Genomic DNA, 20,426 nt, shown 5'->3' on the forward strand with positions numbered 1-20,426 from the left:
TACTTTAGTAAGGAATTTACTAAAACACTATCATCCCTAAAATACTATTTGATTAGCACAACAAAGTCAAGAAGCAACATGGTGCAGTGATTAGAACACATGGCTGACCCCAGACTGTAAGAAGCCTGCTCTGTAACCTCAGCCAAGTTATTTAACTTCTCTGTGCCTCGGTGTCCTCACTGGCAAAACAGAGATGGGAATAGTACTGATCTTGTAGAGTTGCAGTGGGCAGAAATGAGTTACAATCTGAAAAGAGTTTACAGCAATGCTCAGTACAGAGTAGCTGCTATGTACATATTTGTTAAATAAAGAAACCAAAATAATATGGAAATATAAGTGGATTTGAAGATCATCCGGAAAAGAGTAAAAAATTATTACAAGCCTAAAGATCTACATGGAAAGGTTGGAGGGACTGACATAAATCCTTTAGTGAAAAAGAGGCAGCAGAAGGCATTCTTAGTGGGAGAACTACTGTCCAACTGCTGATAAAATAGGAGCTTCTAAAATAGATTTTCAAATTCATAATGGGTAGGGTGAGACAGGAGTATCTCAGAAGGTTTTGCGTAGCAGCTGACACGTGACGTGCCTCCAATTCTCTAATGCTCTTATCAGTGCTAAGGATGGCTTGATGGCTCAAAAATAATTTTTTCTATGAGACTTAGAAAAGCTTTCAGTTCTTCTATTTTCTGTCGATACATCTATTTTCCCTCTGGGACTTTGTGAATTTCTAAATTTATGCTGTCATATTCAGTTTTCTTCAGCCTGAGGATAAGTCTTACATGTTCAATTATGCTGTGCCTGTATCTTCCTCTTGGCAACAACTCTTGCATCTATGCACATACAACCCATGCCATACCACGCTGCCTCTCTCACCTCCTGGCTTTTAGATAGCATGTTTTTAATAACCATGATGTCCCATGCTCTGCTCTACACTTAGAAAACTCCTACTTCTCCCTTCACACTCAGTTTGAGTGCCACCTTCTCCAGACACCTTCCCATATCACACACGGGTACACAGACTGTTGGGCACCTCTCTTCAAGGTTCCCACAGAACCTGCAAGTGCCTTTTTCATAGCTTATATTCAACACTGTATGGCAAATGTTGTAGTCTCACCCACTGACAAGCAAGCAAGCTCCTTTAGGTCAAGATCAGTATCATCATCTATAGGGCATCAGTGCTAAGACAGCCACTGACAAGCAGTAAGAATCTAATAAATACATGTTAGATAAATGAATTAATATCTAATGAATAAACCAGACTCCTGCTCTCAAAAAATTCCCTATTTAGATGGGGAGGCTTGACTGGGGAAAGTGGAGTGGATGGAAATGAGATATAGAAATTAACTATAATGCAAATCAGAGTGAGATAAAAAAAAAGTGGGGCATGTAGCAAGAAACTAATATTTATTAGCTTGCCTACATATTTAAGTGCCTAAAATATGTCAGACATGTGAACGCTCCTTTCCATACATTCTCTCCTTTAATTTTCACAACCATCCATAATAATCTTATTGAATATTATCCGTAATAATAATATTGAAATATTATTATTTAAATTTGGTAAGTAAGGAAAATAGGACTCAAGAAGTTCAAGGCCACCAAAAAGTTAGTGGTAAAGATAGGACTTGATCTCTGAAACTCACGTTCTTTCTTTCACAATGGTACACATTTAGTCCATACTATGAAGTTTCAAAGGAAGGGATGGTTACACCCAGAATGACAAATCAGAAAAGATTCCATGTAGAAGTAAAACTGGGCCCAATCTGAAGGATTAGGAGAGAAACACAGTGCATTTTACTTATTTTATTAAAATTTTTAAAAATATTTATTTATTTTTGGGAGAGAGAGAGAGAGAGAGAAAAAGACAGAGAGACAGAGTGTGAGCAAGGGAGGGGCAGAGAGAGGGAGACACAGAATCCAAAGCAGGCTCCAGGCTCTCAGCTGTCAGCACAGAGCCTGATGTGGGGCTCGAACTCATGAACTGTGAGATCATGACCTGAGCCAAAGTCAGACACTTAACTGACTGAGCCACCCAGGCGCCCCATGAGAAAGAGTGCATTTTAGATGACAAAAGACAGGCATGGCTACAAGTTCAAAACTTGTGAGTAGGACATAGAATAGTCCAGTCTGAAATAAGGTGAGCATAGATGAGGAAGATCCCACTAAAGAGAAAGTTTGAACTATACAGAGAACCTGGGAACTCTATATTTACAATGGGCGTCACTATTAAAAAAAATAACCAAGAGCATATAGGTCATGCTGATGATGATCTGTGCCATCATCTTCATATATGAAAGTTAGCAAATGAAAAAAAAAAACCTGGTAAAATAAGTATTTCAAAGCCTGAAGATAATTCTTAATATAGAAGTGTACTTTTATCCACAGAGGAAATACAGCTGCAAAAGGTGACATATCAAGTGTCCTCTTGAACCTCAAAGTAACATGACATTGTGGAAAAACAAGTAAACAGATGTACTTCACAAATATGAGCCATGTAGTCTCTTCTATTTGCAATACGCACCGTAAAAGTAATTATATCCATTAATCTTTTAAATTACCTAAATCATACTCAGGACAACATCCTGATTTTAACTAAAGACATGAATTAAATTGCCCAGCTTCCTCATTTTATGGGATCTGATCATTAAAACATAAGATGGTAATAGTTAAAAAATACACGGGTTGTAGGTTTTATTCATGTATGTTTGGTGATGCTTTTGCTTATCAAGATTATGTTTGAGTGGCCCATAACTAATTTTGTTGGAATGGCATCTATAAACTAAATTGAATGTGACTTATTATTTAGATGGTAATAGCACAAATCCATTAAAAGGAATCTAAAATAAACAAAGTAAAGATGTTATGTAGGTCACCCGTAGATCAGAGAAGTCCAGGATATTTTTTTGATTGCTATTTTTAGGTCTTTTAAAACATATGTTTCTCTTAAAGCAATTTTATGACTTTAAATTTTATGTCAAATATAGCCCCAAAGCTGTGTATAATGAAAAAACTCCCCACATTGAACTTTGTGAGAAGGTCAAATTTAATTAATAAAAATCCATTAATATTACATATTTTAAATAGAAATGGAGAGTTTTTACTTCCAACTTTATATAACAAATTCAGTATCAAATATTGCAAAATAGAGATACCTGAGTCCCTGTTACAGTGAGTAGATATTTTATTTATAATAAATCATCAGTCAGTAATGTAGCAATGGGTACTATCAACAAAAATTATACAAATATTAGGCTTTGAAATTGTTATTACATTTTTAATTTAGAAAGTTTTTTCATAGATAACACATCTATACATTTATGTGGCCAATGTCAAATTTACCACAGAACACAAATAAGCAGAACACAATTCTTTACTATTTATGGATCATTTGTTACCTTAAGACAAAAAGTAGGTATAAAATGTATTGTAGGCAGAAAATGCATGTGGTATCTCTCTCATCTTCCGAACTTTTTAAAAAATGACTTATTTATTTTTGAGAGAGAGAGAGGGACAGTGAGAAGGTCAGGGGCAGAGAGAGAGGAAGACACAGAATTTGAAGCAGTCTCCAGGCTCTGAGCTGTCAGCACAGAGCCCAACATGGGGCTTGAACTCATGAACTGTGAGATCATGACCTGAGCCGAAGCCAGACCCTAACTGACTGAGCTACCCAGGCACCGCTAATCTTCCCAGCTTTCTAAAGTACCTTGAATACCATCTTCTTCTTGCTTATTCAAAGATTTTGGGATATAGAGCCAAAAGATGCTACAAATTACCTTGTCTACCTTTCTTAATCAGAGATGAAGGAACTGAGAGCCAAAGGGAGACCCAAAGATAGATACCCTCAAACATACATAAATAAAAGGTAAAAAAATCAATTACTTCAACATTCATATAAAAGAGTTTAAAACAGAAAAGCAGATTAAATCCAAAGGAAATAAAAGGAAGGGTATAATCAAGATAAAATCAGAAAATACTGACTAGAAAAGAAACACACAAAAGAGAGGTTCAGTAATACCAGAAGTTGGTTGCTTGAACAGACCAATAATATTGATAACCTCCTGGAAAAACTGATCACGAATAAAAGAAAGAGAAGACAAGTAACCAATACCAGGTATAAAAATGAAGACATCATTACTGAGCCTAAGGACATTAAAATATCATAAGATGATATTATAACAACTTTATACCAATAATTAGAAGACAATGAATAATTCCTAGAAAAATAAGATCAAAACCTCTTAGAACTATTGAAGATAATGAATAATAAACAAAGGCCTGTTTACAATCAGTGTGATGATGACATACACCCAGGAATAATTACTAAGTACCTGTTTTATTTCTTTGTCTTCTTTTTTACTGATTGTGCTAAGTAACCTCCATAATTCACAATCAAAATTAATTGATATAATTCAGCCTAACACAGCCTATTTCTTTTAAAGTATTTTGGTGTCCAATATATAGAAATGGAAAAACTGTCCCATCATACAAAGGGACTCTCACATAAAGTGACTTCCTTATTTCTGGGGCATAAATTTGTGAGCCAATTTCAATCTTTGATGTCATCTTTTTTTTTTTTTTAATTTTATTTTAATGTTTATTTATTTCTGAGACAGAGACAGAGCATGAGTAGGGGAGGGACAGAGAGAGAGGGGGACACAGAATCCGAAGCAGGCTCCAGGCTCTGAGCAGTCAGCACAGAGCCTGACGCGGGGCTCGAACTCACAGACTGCGAGATCATGACCTGAGCTGAAGCCGGACGCTCAACCGACTGAGCCACCCAGGCGCCCCGATGTCATCTTTAAAATAAGTTGGCTTTCTGCTTATTTTAAAATCTAAAATTTAAATTCATATGTTTTTGCTCAAATTGACATTGTATGCTTAAGTGGCATGGGAATATACACTAATTAAAACTTCCAAGTAATTACATATTTTTAAGGGCATCACTAAACAGTAGAAACTAAACACAATGCAACCAAAATAAAATAGCACAAATTCTAAGAATGAACAACTGCAATGCTCACTCTATCATCCTTAAAAATATAAAATATGGGTCTTGCCATGTGCTTTAAGGCTCAAAAACTAGAACTGTGATGTTATAAACAAAAGTTATTCAGGTGAGAACTAGCAAACTAGTCAAACTTTGATTCTTTCATTATTTTCTTCAAACTTTGTCCATGTAGGAAGAAAAACTTGTTTTAAAGCTTAAGGATGAGGGGAAAAGGTAGTTCTTCAGATTCAGGGGAACATAAAATATTGAAATAACTATAAACAAGGACAGTGTTATAGCTCTTTAAAGATAGAAATCATGTTTCTTATTCCTTTCTAAATCCCCTAAAACACATAGTTCTATAATCTTGACATAGTAAATTCCTAAAAAAGGTGAGTTGAAATTCCTAGGTTTATATAAGTTATTATTCAAATAAAGAAGAACCATGAGAAGATGAAGGAATAGGCTAGAAAATTTCCAAAACTATGCAGGTGACCTATGCAAGTTAAGGGATTGAGATGGCCTTGCTATGCCCTATTAAAATCAGCAAATTAAAATTTGCACATATTTTGTTAAATTTATTCCTATGTATTTTATGTTTTTATCCTATTATAAATAATAGTTAAAAATTACTTTTCTTTGTCCATTGCTATTATATAAAAATAAAACTGATGCTCCACATTGACCTAGTATCCTGTGATCTTTCTCAACTCACTTATTCTGATGGCTTTTTTTTTTTGTAGATTTCCTAGAATTTTCTATATATACAATCATGTCATCTTTAAATAAAGACAATTTACTTCTTTCATTTAAATATGTATTTTAGCTTTAGTTTTTTCTTGTCTTATTGCACTGACTAGGGCCTGCAGCATAATGTCGAATAGTGAATATCTCTGCTTTTTCTCCCATTATAGAAAGAGAGCATTTAGCTTTTCACCATTAAATATAAGTTAGCTGCAGGTTTTTCATAAATGTCTCTTCTTAAGTTGAGGAAGTTTCCTGCTATTTGTAATGTGTTACAACATTTTATCATGAATGGGTATTAAATCTTACCAAATACTTTTTTTTTTTTTTTTGCAATGATTGAGATGATCACATAGCTTTTCCCTTATGCTATAGATTGAATGAGTCACATTGTTTGATTTTCAAATGTTAAGTCAACCTTACAATCCTGGGATAAAACTCACTTGATTACGATGTATTATCCTTTTTATATATTCTGGAAGTTGATTTTTTTTTTTTTTTTTTTTTAATTTTTTTTTTTCAACGTTTTTTATTTATTTTTGGGACAGAGAGAGACAGAGCATGAACGGGGGAGGGGCAGAGAGAGAGGGAGACACAGAATCGCAAACAGGCTCCAGGCTCCGAGCCATCAGCCCAGAGCCTGACGCGGGGCTCGAACTCACAGACCGCGAGATCGTGACCTGGCTGAAGTCGGACGCTTAACCGACTGCGCCACCCAGGCGCCCCTGGAAGTTGATTTTTTAATACTGTTTATAGATTTTTGTATCTATGTTCATGGAAAATGCTGCGCTGTAATTTATTTATATTATGCAGGTCTGCTGTTGAAAAAATACCCTCAGCTCTTGTTTATCTGAAAATATCTATTTTTAAAGATTTTTTTTTTCCAAACACACTATTTGACACTCACTTCTCACTTTTTTTTCTTCTTTTGGCACTTTGAAAATAATCATTTCACTGAATTGTGGTTTGTATTTACTACATATGAAAAATCAGCAGTCATTTTTATCATTTTCCTTCTGTAATGTTTTTTCCCCTGTAATATGTCTTTTTTCCTCTCTGGCAGTTTTAAAGATTTTTATCTTCCAATTTTCAACAATTTAAATATAGTGTACTTTGTTGAGGTCTCCTGTTTATCCTACTTGAAAGTCACTGAGTTTCCTGGATTGGTGATTTTATGCTTTCCATCAAATTTGGGAATTTTTCCACCATTATATCTTCAAATATTGTTCTGACTCATTCTTTCTCCTTTCTTTTGAGACTCCGATTGCTCATATGTGAGACTGCTTTTTTTAGAGTTGCCATGTCTATATTGAGAATTCCTAAGTATTCCCTCATTATACTCATTTTTTCTCCTTTAAATGCCTGAATATATTTATGGCAATTGTTTTATAGTCGTTGTCTGCTAATTCCACCGTCTGTCATTTTGGGTTTTATTTCTACTGACCAATTTTCCTGCTTCTTTGTATGTCTAGTAATTTTCTATTGAATGCTTGACATTATGGATGCTATATATTGTTGAATGGATTTTACAGTCTTCCTTCATTTCATGTGAAGTTTGTTTGGCTAGGCAGTTAATGTACTTGTGAATTAGACGGATCTTTTAAAGACATTTCCCCCCTAACATCCATCCCTTTAATTTTTAAAGTCATTGTGCATGAGAAAAGCGTCCAAAAATACTGCTAAATAGCAAGCATCCTTGTTTTCTCAAGGCTTTTTTTTTCATTTTTATTTATTTATTTTATTTTTTAATATGAAATTTATTGTCAAGTTGGTTTCCATACAACACCCAGTTAAACTTATTAAGGATGAGCATAAAGCAGCTTTTATTTTACAGACAGACTGGTTGTACTTCTAAAGCACACACTCTATAGAATATCTTCCAAATGCCAGGAGTGTTTAATGGAGGCTCCTAATCATGTGGGACCTCTGGTACTTGTTTAGCTCACAGATCCCAGGTAGTTGTAAGTTTCCCAGTATTTGTGAGTCTTGTGCAGTTTTATAATTCTTTACTATGGTAGGACTAATCTGGTACCACTTACTCCATCTCCATAATAGCCAGAGGTATAAATCCCAAGAGGGAGATTTTGTTTTTTGTTTTTTACTATCTCTCAGCTTTACTTTGGTTCTCTTCTCTTTCTTTCATGACTCATTAATTCTGCTTTCTTTTTTCTTACATTTTTCTCCCAAGAACATATTATTTAATAGAAGGACTCAAATGAGAAACTAATTCTTGCAACTCAATCCAATGTTTTTTCCACTACACAATATATACATATTTTTAAATGTTTATTTATTTTGAGAGAGTGAGAGTGTGAGTGGGGAAGGGGCAAAGAGAGAAGGAGAAAGAGAATTCCAAGCAGGCTCCACACTGTCAGTGCAGAGCCCAATGTGGGACTTGATCTCATGAATTGTGAGATCATGACCTGAGCATGAATCAAGAGTCAGATGCTTAAGTGAGTAACTGAGTAACACCCACTACACAATATGTTTTATCTCCTGGGATTAAAATAACAATTAAATCTAGTTTTAACCTGCTTATTACTTGGTATATTCCTTGATTTCTCTATTTCTCTCTCTCTCTCTCTCTCCCCATCTCTTTGTCTCTGTCTCTATTTTGGTGGATCTGCTACTTACTTTTATTTTAGAAAGATTTAGAGCAGGTTGGCTGATACAGGTAAAAACAATTCATGTCAAGAAAATCTATTTGATTAAAAGCTATCCCTGAACCAGCATTCTGACCACACAAAACTAAATAATCCACAAAGTGTTTATAAGGAAGGCAAGGAGACCAATAACTTATTCTATATTTTTGGTTTCTTACCTCATTCCTGAGATCATATAGTATATTGTTTCTCCTTGTGAGCTATTTTAGCTTCCTGTTAGTGAATGGGCTTAGCCTCTAATATTTTTATTCCAATTTAAGGGCCTTTATGTTGATGAAATCTGCTCCTAGAATGTAATGTTCATCACTCTCTGTCCACAAAATATCTATTTATTCATGTTTATAAAGCATTAGTCACTTTAAAAATAAATTTTGCCATGTTTTATTGCCTTTTAAGGAGGAGTAAGATAAGGACAGGAGGAACAGAAATAAAACTGGCTTATAAAATGGGCTTTTAAAAAAGTATTTTTAAATTGTACTGGGAGAAAAATAAATAATTAAACTACATCTCAAGAGGTTGTGGGTCTTACACTTTTACCTGTGCAGCTGAATGTATTCTCGAGGTCTGTTGAGCAGGTGAAGGAATCTGTCAACAATCTTGTTCTTTCCTACACCCTGTAATTACACAAGCAGCGTTAAACAAAAAGAGACTTTTGTGGAGGTAAAACAAACCAGAAGAATCTTTTGCCAAAATGTACTTTCTCAAAGTTGTACTGTTTCAGCTTATTGTTAATGAAAACATACATATATACGTATATATATATATATATATATATATATATATATATATATATGTTTACATACAGCAAACAAATACAGCACAACTTCTGACAGAAAGATTTTTTAAAAAGTTACTTCTAAGTACACTAGGTTAATTTACATAAAATACACTAAACGCATTCTTTTTATTTACAAGGAACTTCATAATAACTTTTAGCCTTCTACAGCTTGTTTTTTCTGTTCTACAGTTTTACACTTAAATATAGATGCTATAGTACAATATTAATTATTTCAAATTTGAAGAATGGCATCAAAGGCAATAAACTAAGTATAAAAACAACGATTTTGCCAGTGGTTCTTCAGAAGTATGGTTTTTGAAGACAGATGAATACAACACCGTACTTCGGTGTTAATCACTCATTTATTTTTCTCCTTTTATCCCCCTTTCAGTCCTTTAAAACCTTGGAAACCTAAATTATAACCAAGGTTTATTAATAAGTCTCAACTCGGGGCACCTAGATGGCTCAGTCAGTTGAGCGTCCAATTATTGATTTCAGTTCACATCATGATCTCAGGGTCATGAGATGGATCCTCACGTGGCGCTCTGTGCTGAGCATGGAACCTGCTTAAGATTCTCTCTCTCCCTCCCTTCTTCTCAGCTCTTATGCACTCTTTCTTTCTTAAAAAAAAAAAAGTTTCAACTATATCTGCTCTTGTTAGGAACGTCCTCATGTCCTTACCACTTATTGATGCTGAGAGTTGTTGCCATCCTTTTGTAGAAGACAGACTGTTAAAAATGGAAACCACTCCCATGCTAGTTCCCCATTTTAAAGTTTTCTCTTAGAGGTGGAATACTCTATTAACGGAATGTGACTCTTTTAACAAGTGAGTTGTGTGGGAAGAGTAGAAGTCGTCAAAAAGCTAAATTCCATAGTCATATGTAGTCATAGCGATAAATAACACTTACTGATATCTTATACCCTCCCTGCCAAGCTCTATGCTAGGTATTTACCTGTGTTCTTTCATTTAATTACCATAACAGCTCTATGAGGTAAGTATTTTGATTATTCCAACTTCACAAATCAAGACACCAAGTCTCAGAAAAGCCAAGCAACATGTTCGCGGTCACACAGCCAGGATTCAAATCCAGGTCTGTCTGATTCTGATGCTCATGCTTTTAGTCCCAACATTATGGATTATATTTCTCTCACTTTGAAATTGATTTAGGGAAATGGGGCCTTGAATTTTCTCCTCCCCTACTGCTAGGAGTCCATCCTAAGGAAATCATTAGGCAGATCAGGAAAATGCATGGCGCTAAGCAGTAAGAGCAGGACCCCAATAGAAGGAAGCAGGCATTGGTATTTCTGCTACATGCTCAAATATCTTGTAAAGAAAGGCATTCTACAAGTACAGAGGATAGAAATTCAAATCAATCAAATGAGTATTTATTGAGCATTCTCATAGTCCAAGAACTGTGACAGTTCCTCTAAGATAAACAAATTCGCAAAGAAAATATGAGAAGTTGTCCCTCACAGTTCTCAAAAGGAGGCAAGATACATACAAAGGGAGCACAGAAGACAAGTCGCCAGTGTAGATAAATAACTGCTAACTTATATGACATAGATTCTAATAACCTTAGAATCTTTCTCTTCTCTTTGGCCCACTAAATATGTCATAAGATGACAGATGCAAGAGAGACTAAGAGGGCTGGAATGATTACCAATTAATAAATACGACAGAGATATGAAGCACACACAGAAACACACAGTAGCAAGCAATTAAGATCCATTGTATACCCTCAATTCAGGGAAACAGAATGAAATCAATATTTAAAGAAGGACAATATGACGATAATATGCAAACTATACTGAAAGAGGAGAGACTGGAATCCAGGAGATTGATTGTTTATCCACTCAACATATAAACAAACATTTACTGAGTGTTGGCACATGTCAGGAGAGAGACCAGTGAACGAGACAGATAAGGTTTCCACTCTTCTGGAACTCCCATTTCAGAAGTGTGGAGACAGAAGGATTGGAAGGTAGATTAGAAAAGTAGGTAGAAAGCCAGCAACATATAGTTAGACAACTAACAAAATAAAGAAAATTATCAAGCAGTGATGTTCTCTACACACAGTTAAGATAGGGTGAGGTAATACTAACTGGGTGGTTATTGACATTGATTTAGAAGTGAAGACCTTTCCTCAGGTAACTTTAAGCTGAGATCTAGATGACGAGGAGCCTGTGCTATCAAGATTCCAGAAGGGGCATTCCAGGAGAAGAGTTGCTACAGCTGATCCCCTAAAGTACATATAAGCTTAGGATATCTGAGGAGCAGCCCATGTGTTCAAGTGTTGTAGGCAAGAGAAGAATATACAAGATAAAGAAATAAAAGTAAGTAGGGTCTAACCAACCAAGTTTACAAGTCAAGGTGAAGAAGTGGGATTTTATTCTATTCGATAGGGAGCCATTTATATATATATATATATATATATATATATATATATATATATATATATATATTTATATATTTATATATTTATATTTATTTATTTATTTTTGAGAGAGAGAGAGAGAGAGAGAGAGAGAGAGAGAGAATAAGCAGGGAAGGGGCAGAGAGACAGGGAGACACAGAATCCGAAGCAGGCTCCAGGCTCTGAGTTGTCAGCACAGGGCCTGATGTGGGGCTTGAACTCATGAACTGTGAAATCATGACCTGAGCCAAAGTTGGACGCCCAACCAACTGAACCACCTAGGAGCCCCCATTACAAGATTTTTTAGCAGGGAAGTGACATGAACTAATACATAGGTATGGAGAGTGAATTATAAGGGAGGGGGTAAGGATGGAAACTGGGAACCAGTTGGAATGCTACTTCCAGAATCCAGGCAAGAGACAGTGATGGCTTAGATTAGGGAGGTACAAGTGGAGAAAGATAGATTCAACTTGTTTTGCAAGTAAAGCTGACAAAACTGGCTCACGAACTGGATAAGGGAGGGTAAAGGAAAAGAAAGATCAAAGGTTACTTCTAGATAATTCCTTGAGCAAATGGATAGGAAAGACTAGGGGAGGAAGACCTTTTTCAGGAGGAAAAATCAAGAGCTAACCCTATCTTTCTCCAAAGCATTTATTATCATTTAACATTCCGTCAATTTATTTGCTTGTGTGTTACCTTTATCCCGGACTGGAAATGTTAGCTCAAGAAGCTTGTCTTGTACACTACTGTATTGCTAGTGTCTAGAACGGTGCTCACACTAAATAGGTACTCAGCTAATTTGTCTAATGAATTAATGATATCTACATCTCCCCAGGTGTTTATGGCAGTGACCCCAGTCATCCTCAGTACTTCTGACTCCCTCTCAATTCATTACTATTCCTCTCATTTCTATCTCCAAAATAGATCTTAAGTCTGTCAAATTTCTCTGGAATCATCTTAAACCAAAGGAATATCTTATCTTGTCTAGAACAGTGGTTCTCAAGCTTTGATGAGCAAATGAATCATCTCTCAGATCTTAACAAGACGCAGAATGATTTGGTAGGTCTGGGCTGGAGTCTGAGATTCTGCATCTCTAAGATGCTTCCAAGTGGCACCAACACTGCTCATCCACAGACTTTGTGCAGCAAGAATATGTACCTGCAATAGTCTCACAACTGAGCTCCCTACATTCATTCATTCATTCACTCTATTCATTTGTTCATTCTATTCATTCATTCATGCTATTTTGAATGTATTTTCCACACTGCCAGCTGGAGTAATGTTCTTAACAGATAAATTAGATTATGTCATTCTGCTCAACCCCACTCAGTAGCTTCTCACCGCATTTAGAGTAAGTGTGAAAATTCTTCCTGTGGCCTGTAAGGTCCTACATGCTCTAGCCTCCACTCATTCCTCCAGGCCTCCAGTGTCCACTCTTCTCCACCCAAACACTGTTCTAGTCACACTCAGCTTCCTTCAGTCCTTAAAAGATTCCAAGCTCTTCCTACCTCAGGGGACTTGCACATGCACATCCTTCTCCTTGGGGAGCTTTTCTATCATTCACCATCTTAGTCATTCACACTCATTACCTTAATTCCCTTCTTCACAAAGGCTTCTCCTACCTCCCAGTGTAAGTTAGGCTCTTCCTCACCTCCCACACTACCCTTTATTTTTCCTTCTTAAGCATAAGTAGGATTTATATGGGTGACAACTTGTTTATAAAGTCTCTCTCATCCACTGTTCTGTGAACTGAAAATGTCCTGAGGGCAGGGTCCAGGACTATTTATTGCTGGTTTGCCCAGAGCCCAGCACAGAGCCTGACACAATAATGCATTCAATAAACATTTGTCCAATGAATGAATACAAAGAATTTGTAAAGTACTGGAAAAGGGTATAAAATCCCAGTAAGATATGAACTGTGATCATGTTAATAAAGATAGTGAATATTGGAAACTGTGATGAGTTCCAGACTAGTAAAAACTGGCCAAGTTTTGCAATGATCCAATTTACACATTTCACCTACAAAAGATTCAACGTTATTAGAGCTGACTGTTAAACTGACAAATTCACTGATGTAAGAACAATGGATCATTTCATCTTCTAGGAATCTTTTTGATATCTAACTGGATTTCTCCCCAGATAGTTCCAAGTCTAACACAGGAACAAAGAGAAGGAAAATATTTTCACATTTGCACATATACTACAAAGCTCTGTAAGCTTTAAATGGCATGTTCTAACAAACATAAAATTTTAAATAGATACATTCAGAAGAGTAAAATGTGTTTGTTAACATATCAAGTCTGCTAACTTCAAAGAATCTACAGAAAGCAAGTATCATAAACGCACTGTAATGTCAGAAATACAAAGGATCTCCTGATAGAAACAGATCATGGAAAGCTACTGCCAGGAGTTCCTGCTCCCTGCCCACCTCCAAAGTTACCTAATCAGCCATGCTTTTCAAACTGCTCTGGAGCAACACACTGTTTTAGGGGCTTACAAGTCCCAGAGATGTGGGACGTGACATGAAATCTCCAGCTGCCACCGGGGATCTCTTTTTCTTTATGTTAGAGTCTTTAGAACTTCAGAACTTCTAGCTCAGCTATCTTCTTGCTCCATATACTCTCCCTGGGCAATCTCACCCACTCCCATAACTGGAGTCATCACATAGGGCTCAAACCTCTTTCCGAAGCTCCAGCTGAGATCCCTTATCCCTGTCAACTGAACTTCTGCACCAGATGTTCATAGTGGACTCATTATGCTGCCACCGAAACCCACTCCTTTTTCTTTTTAATCCCAGTATAAGAGAGTATCACCATGTACCCTGCTACTCAATGAACGAACCCTGGAACGTTTTTGACTAGTCTACTTTTTCCTATGACCCCATTCAATGTCACTACAACCTGTGCAGTCTCTACCTGCAAAATGTTTTTATTCTTTCTTCTCACTCCTTTCTCTCCTTTTCTTCCTTATTTCCTATCTTCCCTCCCTCCCTTGTCCAATAAGTCAACTATTTTAACACATAACGTTACAGGTAATGTACTAGCTGAGCAAGATATGATGGTAAATAAAATAGCCATGGCCCATGGTCACACTCACAGCTTACCATCCAGTAAGAAACAAAGACAATTAAGCAAATATAACGAGTACACCTATAATAAGTGTTATGCTATGGGATATCCGAGATGCCTGAAGATTTTAGCAAAGGGCTCAGGCAGGCCCACCACACATAATATTGTTTAGTGGGGATGTCAAGGAGTTAAGGAGGTAATGGGGAGGAGGAGGAGGCGGAAGAGTGTTCCAGATGGAGAGAAGAGTATGTGTAAAGACTTGAGGGCAATCGTGAGCTGGAGCGCTGGACAGGTCTGAGAGAGGGCAAAGGCTAGAGCAGGAATGAGGAAGGGAATGGTAAGAAATCAAACAAGAATGGCAGGCAGGGTCTAGCTCTGGCAAAGCCTTGGAAGCCAGTTAAAAGAGTTTGGGCTGTTTCCCAAAAGTAGAAGTAGAGTAGAGGAGTAATAGGATCAGATTTTGATTTTTGGAAAACCACTCTGTAGAATGATCTGGCAGACAGAAAGAATGAAAGCCTAAGAAAGCAGCCTAGAAATGCCTTAAAAAAATCCAGGCAGGAGATGATGGTGGTTTAAACTAAGGAGCAGAAGAAATGGATGGATTTAAGAGGTATTTAGGGAAAAGAACTAATGGGATCTGGTGATGGTCTGGATGTGGAGATGAGGAGACAGAGGAGTCAGTTTCTATCTGGGGCCACAGGGTGGAAGGTGGTGCCATTTACTGACAAATGAAACAGGGGAGGAGAAGTGGATTTGCTGGGAGGAGGAGGGAAGCCTAGTTTTTAAAAAAGGCAGTTTAATTTTGGATTTGTTTACTTTGAAGTGCCTGCTTCCCATATCTGCTCCTTCCTCTCCAATTCACTGTCACTACTCAAGGGCAGCCCATCGTTGTGCCAGGAGTCTTTTGGTCTCCCTCCTCTGGACTCACAATAGGCCAGCCCACAATTTGTTTAGTTATTTTTCTAAAATAGAGATCTCATCAGGTCATTTCTGACTTCATTTTGAAAGCTCTGATGGTTCCTTCGAGGAAATGCTAAAAGCATAACCTCAAAAGGAATTTCTATAAATATGCGGAGCAGAAAGGACCAGTTACAGCGATTTGTGCTTTCCAATCAGTTTTTGCCTAGAACACAAAATCCTCAGGATTACTTTAATTGAATAAATACATAAATAGTCTCTTATTTTTCCATCATAAAAGTTACACACACTCATTTTTCTCACTGGGAAATGTAAAAAACAAAACGTTATACAACGTGCAGCTGCTAAAACAAACCTGCTACCATTTTCATCTTGTGCCTCTGAGAATTTATGTTCAGTTGTCATTATTCTGTAAATAAAATGTGTATTCTCTAATAGAAATTAGCATGAAGTTAACAGTTTTTACATCATATTTAACTCATATTAGGGATAATATTTAGTGAGTTGAAAATTTAAAAAGGGAGAAGGAAGCTGTGGAATGAGAAGTCTGAGAAAATACAAAATGTCTCATGAGAATGCACTTTCTTGTATCATTACTGTTCCGTCTCACTGTGTTCTTTGTGGCAATATCCTGGAGAGAAGGACCTTCGCAGATGTAAGAGTCAGATGGTCCTTCAACTACAGGGTTAAGAGAAGCAGGGAACATGTTACGTCCCACAGACACGAATCAAACCAAGGATAGGAAGTGAACATGCTTCCAGTTTCTGTGAGAGAAAACATCAGGGACCATGACTTAAAGGACTTGAAAGATTCTGGAATTCTTATACATTCCTCAGGTTTCTTATTTTAATTATCCTGTTTCCTCAGAGAGATTAGCGGTAAAATCCTTTAAAGGAAAAGGCTGTAGAATTTCGGAAACTCCATCTGTATCCATCAAGGGGGGAGGGGGAGATAGGAGTGGAGCAGAAGAAAAGACCTAAAGCAGAATGGAGAGCAGGTAAGAGAAAATGAATCCAGGGATGAGACCTGGGCCAGTCCAGATGTTGAAGGATATGTCATAGCAGGTAAACTTGAAAGCTGCTGGCAGCCCTCTGCAAGTCTCACTCAAATGTGTTCTTAATCAACCAACAGTCTCCTGAACCTTCGCGCTCCCACAGCTTTGCTTACGTTGTTCGTTCTGAGAATAGCCCATCCTTCCCCCATCTATCCAAATTCTTCCACTCACTCTTTAGTGTTCTGATCAAATGTCTCGCTTCTCGGAAGCTTTGCCTGACTCTCCCATTCTTTTCTCTCCCTGAGCATCAGAACAATCTCCTCCTTTGGGCTCCCAAGCCATTGTCTTACAGCACTCACTACACTGTACTTTAGCAACAGGTCTGGTGCCTGGGAGGCAAAACTCCCTCCCTGAGGCCAGGATCGGTCCCCCAGTTCGCACACCTCATTCACCTCACGTATAACCTGCAGGGAATAACTACTAAAATTTGAGGAAAGAAGAAAGTAAGAAAGGAAAGGGAAGTGATGCGACTTGCTCTTGCAAAAGGAGGTAGAAAGCTGTTCCAGGAAGCTTCTGCTCCCTTTGTGCAAACAAAGAGGAGGAAACTAACATTTATGGAGCCCTCTGCTGTATGCATACACACCCTTTCAGTGCTTAATCACTTGAATCCTCACGCTAGCCCATGTGAGCGGGAGATAATGTACCTGCTTGGAGAGAAGCAAACTTAAATTTCAAGTGGTTAAGAACCCAGCACACAATGGGATTTGAAGGCATATCCATTCTGATTCAACAGATTGGGCTGTTTTCTGTTTCACCATATTGCAAAACAAAATGTCAGGAGGTAGCCTCACTGAACTGATTTACATGGGAGTTTATATCCTGATGTCATACATCAGTCAAGATCAGTCATTCCACAGTTATGATATACTAAAACATGTGTCCAGCAACTCCCTGTATAGAATCCAAGGTTCAGGAGGGAGAACAATGAGAAAGTCAAGTTCGATCTTTCCTTCTGCAGTAATTTTTAAAATCGACTCCAAGTGAGTGTTTACCACTGCCAGTGCTCTGCTTTCTCTCATGTGTTTCCCTCAACTTAGGGCATTCCTTCCAGTTCTCCCTAATTCTTTAATAACATTCATACAGTTAGGCCAGTTTGTATAATATTTACAGATAATTTCTGCACAGTGTCCTAATTTCCTTTTTAAAAAAGCTACTATATGGGGCGCCTGGGTGGCTCAGTCGGTTAAGCGTCCGACTTCAGCTCAGGTCACGATCTCACAGTCAGTGAGTTAGAGCCCCGCCTTGGGCTCTGGGCTGATGGCTCAGAGCCTGGAGCCTGTTTCCGATTCTGTGTCTCCCCCTCTCTCTGGCCCTCCCCCATTCATGCTGTCTCTGTCTCAAAAATAAATAAACGTTAAAAAAAAAAAGAATAAAAAAAAAGCTACTATATGAATGCCATTAACAAATACCAACTGCAATAAAAAAAATAACAAAGAGACTAATATTACAGTAAATTGAGAGAAATAAATTGTGGCTGCTTTTTTTAAGCCTTAAAAGTTCTATCAAATGTTGAACCTTCTAATTCTTTGCTTCTGCCTGAAAATATACTTAATATACTAGCAGTTAAGAAACCTGGATTATGATCTCTGCTTTATCTCTCTCCAGATGGAGGTTTCTACCACCATCTGAGCCTAGATTTGTTCATTTGAATAAAGAGGGCCTAGACATGCTGATCCCTAAACACTTTTATTCTAATATTCTGTAATCACATAGTAAAATGTGAGATTACTGCTATATAAATCACCGGAAATTTATTTTCCAAATTCTCTCAGTGAACCTGCACTACTTAGGTAATCAGAAAAAAATTATTAAAACTGAATAGTAAACAATCCTAAACATGTGCACAAGTGGCTTATTCGTAACAGAGCCAATAAACATACCCAGAAGCCAGACGGAAAGACATACATTTCAACTGCACTATGAGTTTGCATGGCTTGAAAACACACTTACTTATAAAACTTTCTGTCAAAGTCATAATCTCTTTTTCAAACAGGAATGATGAAATCCACATCCCTGCAACTCCTCTTTGAAATACTGTGCTGCTATAAATGGCAAAGGTATACTCTTAGGTAGTTTGGTCATTAGGTATGACCAAAGCAACCATGACAAATCTTGTGGAGGGAAAAGAAAAATCAATATGTGTGCAAGAACAACATGCAAATTCAAAATAAGTGCAAAAGAACATTCACTAAGAAACACTGAATGGTCAAGAATTTCCAGATCGTAATACAAACAACTTCATTAGGAAGCAAGGGGTTGGAGAAGGGACACAACATAATACAATCTAAAATAAAGATGACTGTCCTTATCTTTGATAAACCCAAGTATTTCATACCCTTGGGACTCCCAGGCTGCTAGAGCTCCTAGAATCGTAGCACATTTAGTTATCAAATTCCCTGCTGCCACTACCAGCTGGGGACTACAGACAAGATTTCTGGACAAACTGTTCAGTCCCGTTACAGATATCAGACAATTCTGCTGGCATAGCAACGTGCTATATTTCTAATGTTGCACAGTAGCAATCTGCTAGGGCTCAGTTCAAATTATTAATTAGCAAAATTCACACATTCTTTAATTTTGGCAATAAAATATTCACAGCATCTCAATATTAAATAATTCAACAAACATGACTTTACCAGGAGAAAAACTAAGTCCATGATCACAAGAAGCCTATGATTAATGGGTGGAGTAAGATACAAAGGATTATATACGGTTATGTAGTAACAACGTGCATAGAGTTCTGCTTAGTTGGCACTAAAGATACGCTTACTGATTTTCATAATGTATAAATATCTCAAAGTCAAAGGCTATGAAAATCAAGAAAAGAAAGCAGTTATTTCTAACCTGGAAAAAAATGGATATGGTTTGAGGTCACTGTTGTACAAATTAATGAGGGACTTAAACTGGCTTAACAAAATTTATTCTAGACAGTATTTCCTCAGACGTTCATCAACACTGGTGTAGTTCTGAATAAAATGTTTACATTCGTGAAAATTCGTTACCCTGCTCAGGGTAAAGAGGACAGGAGAGTATTGCATTCCTTTTTCAAAGAGACTTGGGAGGGACGTCAACTAAATATAATTTCCAGCCTTTGTTTAAATGCTGATTGGAATAAACCAAGTGTAAAATGACTGTCTGGAGATAGCTGTGGAAAAATGAAAAAAGGGTATCAGAATATATTCAGGGATTATTATTAATTTGTTAGGTGTACAGAATTGTGGTTATATTAGAAATAAATACTGGGATGGCTATGAGAAAAACGCATTATGTAAAAGAATAATGTTGGGGCGCCTGGGTGGCTCAGTCGGTTGGGCGGCCGACTTCGGCTCAGGTCCCGATCTCGCGGTCCGTGAGTTCGAGCCCTGCGTCAGGCTCTGGGCTGATGGCTCAGAGCCTGGAGTCTGCTTCTGATTCTGTGTTCTCTCTCTCTGCCCCTCCCCCGTTCATGCTATGTCTCTCTCTGTCTCAAAAATAAATAAAACGTTAAAAAAAAATAAAATAAAAAAAATAAAAGAATAATGCTTGAAAAGACAACATAAAAAAGCGTTGGGGGAATAGATAAAACAAGTTAGATAAAATGCTATTAATTGTTAAAGCTAAGTAACCAGTAAAAGGGTTCGTTACATACTCCGCTTTTTATAGAAAATTACAAAACGCCCTGTACTCTGTATGTAAAGCATACTCCTTAGCCTGTGGCACTCAACCAAAGTTAGCAATTACATATTATTATTCTTGTTGCTATTACCATTATTATTCCTAGGGTAAGCATTCCTGTGGTATGGTGAAAAATAAGTGTGAAC

General features: G+C 37.1%; 1 protein-coding gene across 2 annotated transcripts in view; it reads right to left on the minus strand.

Moving 5' to 3' along the window:
- Positions 1-20,426, minus strand: part of VWA8 (von Willebrand factor A domain containing 8) — a 365,498-nt gene that overhangs the window by 169,737 nt on the left and 175,335 nt on the right. For both annotated transcript variants that reach the window (XR_009611412.3, XM_060637082.3), the window contains exon 21: positions 8,932-9,008. Coding sequence is in view for 1 of the 2 variants with exons in the window: in XM_060637082.3 (XP_060493065.3) it covers positions 8,932-9,008 (77 nt within the window). In the remaining variant the exon portion in view is untranslated. The remainder of the gene's footprint in view (positions 1-8,931; positions 9,009-20,426) is intronic.

Source organism: Panthera onca, chromosome A1, assembly GCF_046562875.1.
Source record: "Panthera onca isolate mPanOnc1 chromosome A1, mPanOnc1 haplotype 2, whole genome shotgun sequence".
Lineage (NCBI taxonomy): Eukaryota > Metazoa > Chordata > Mammalia > Carnivora > Felidae > Panthera > Panthera onca.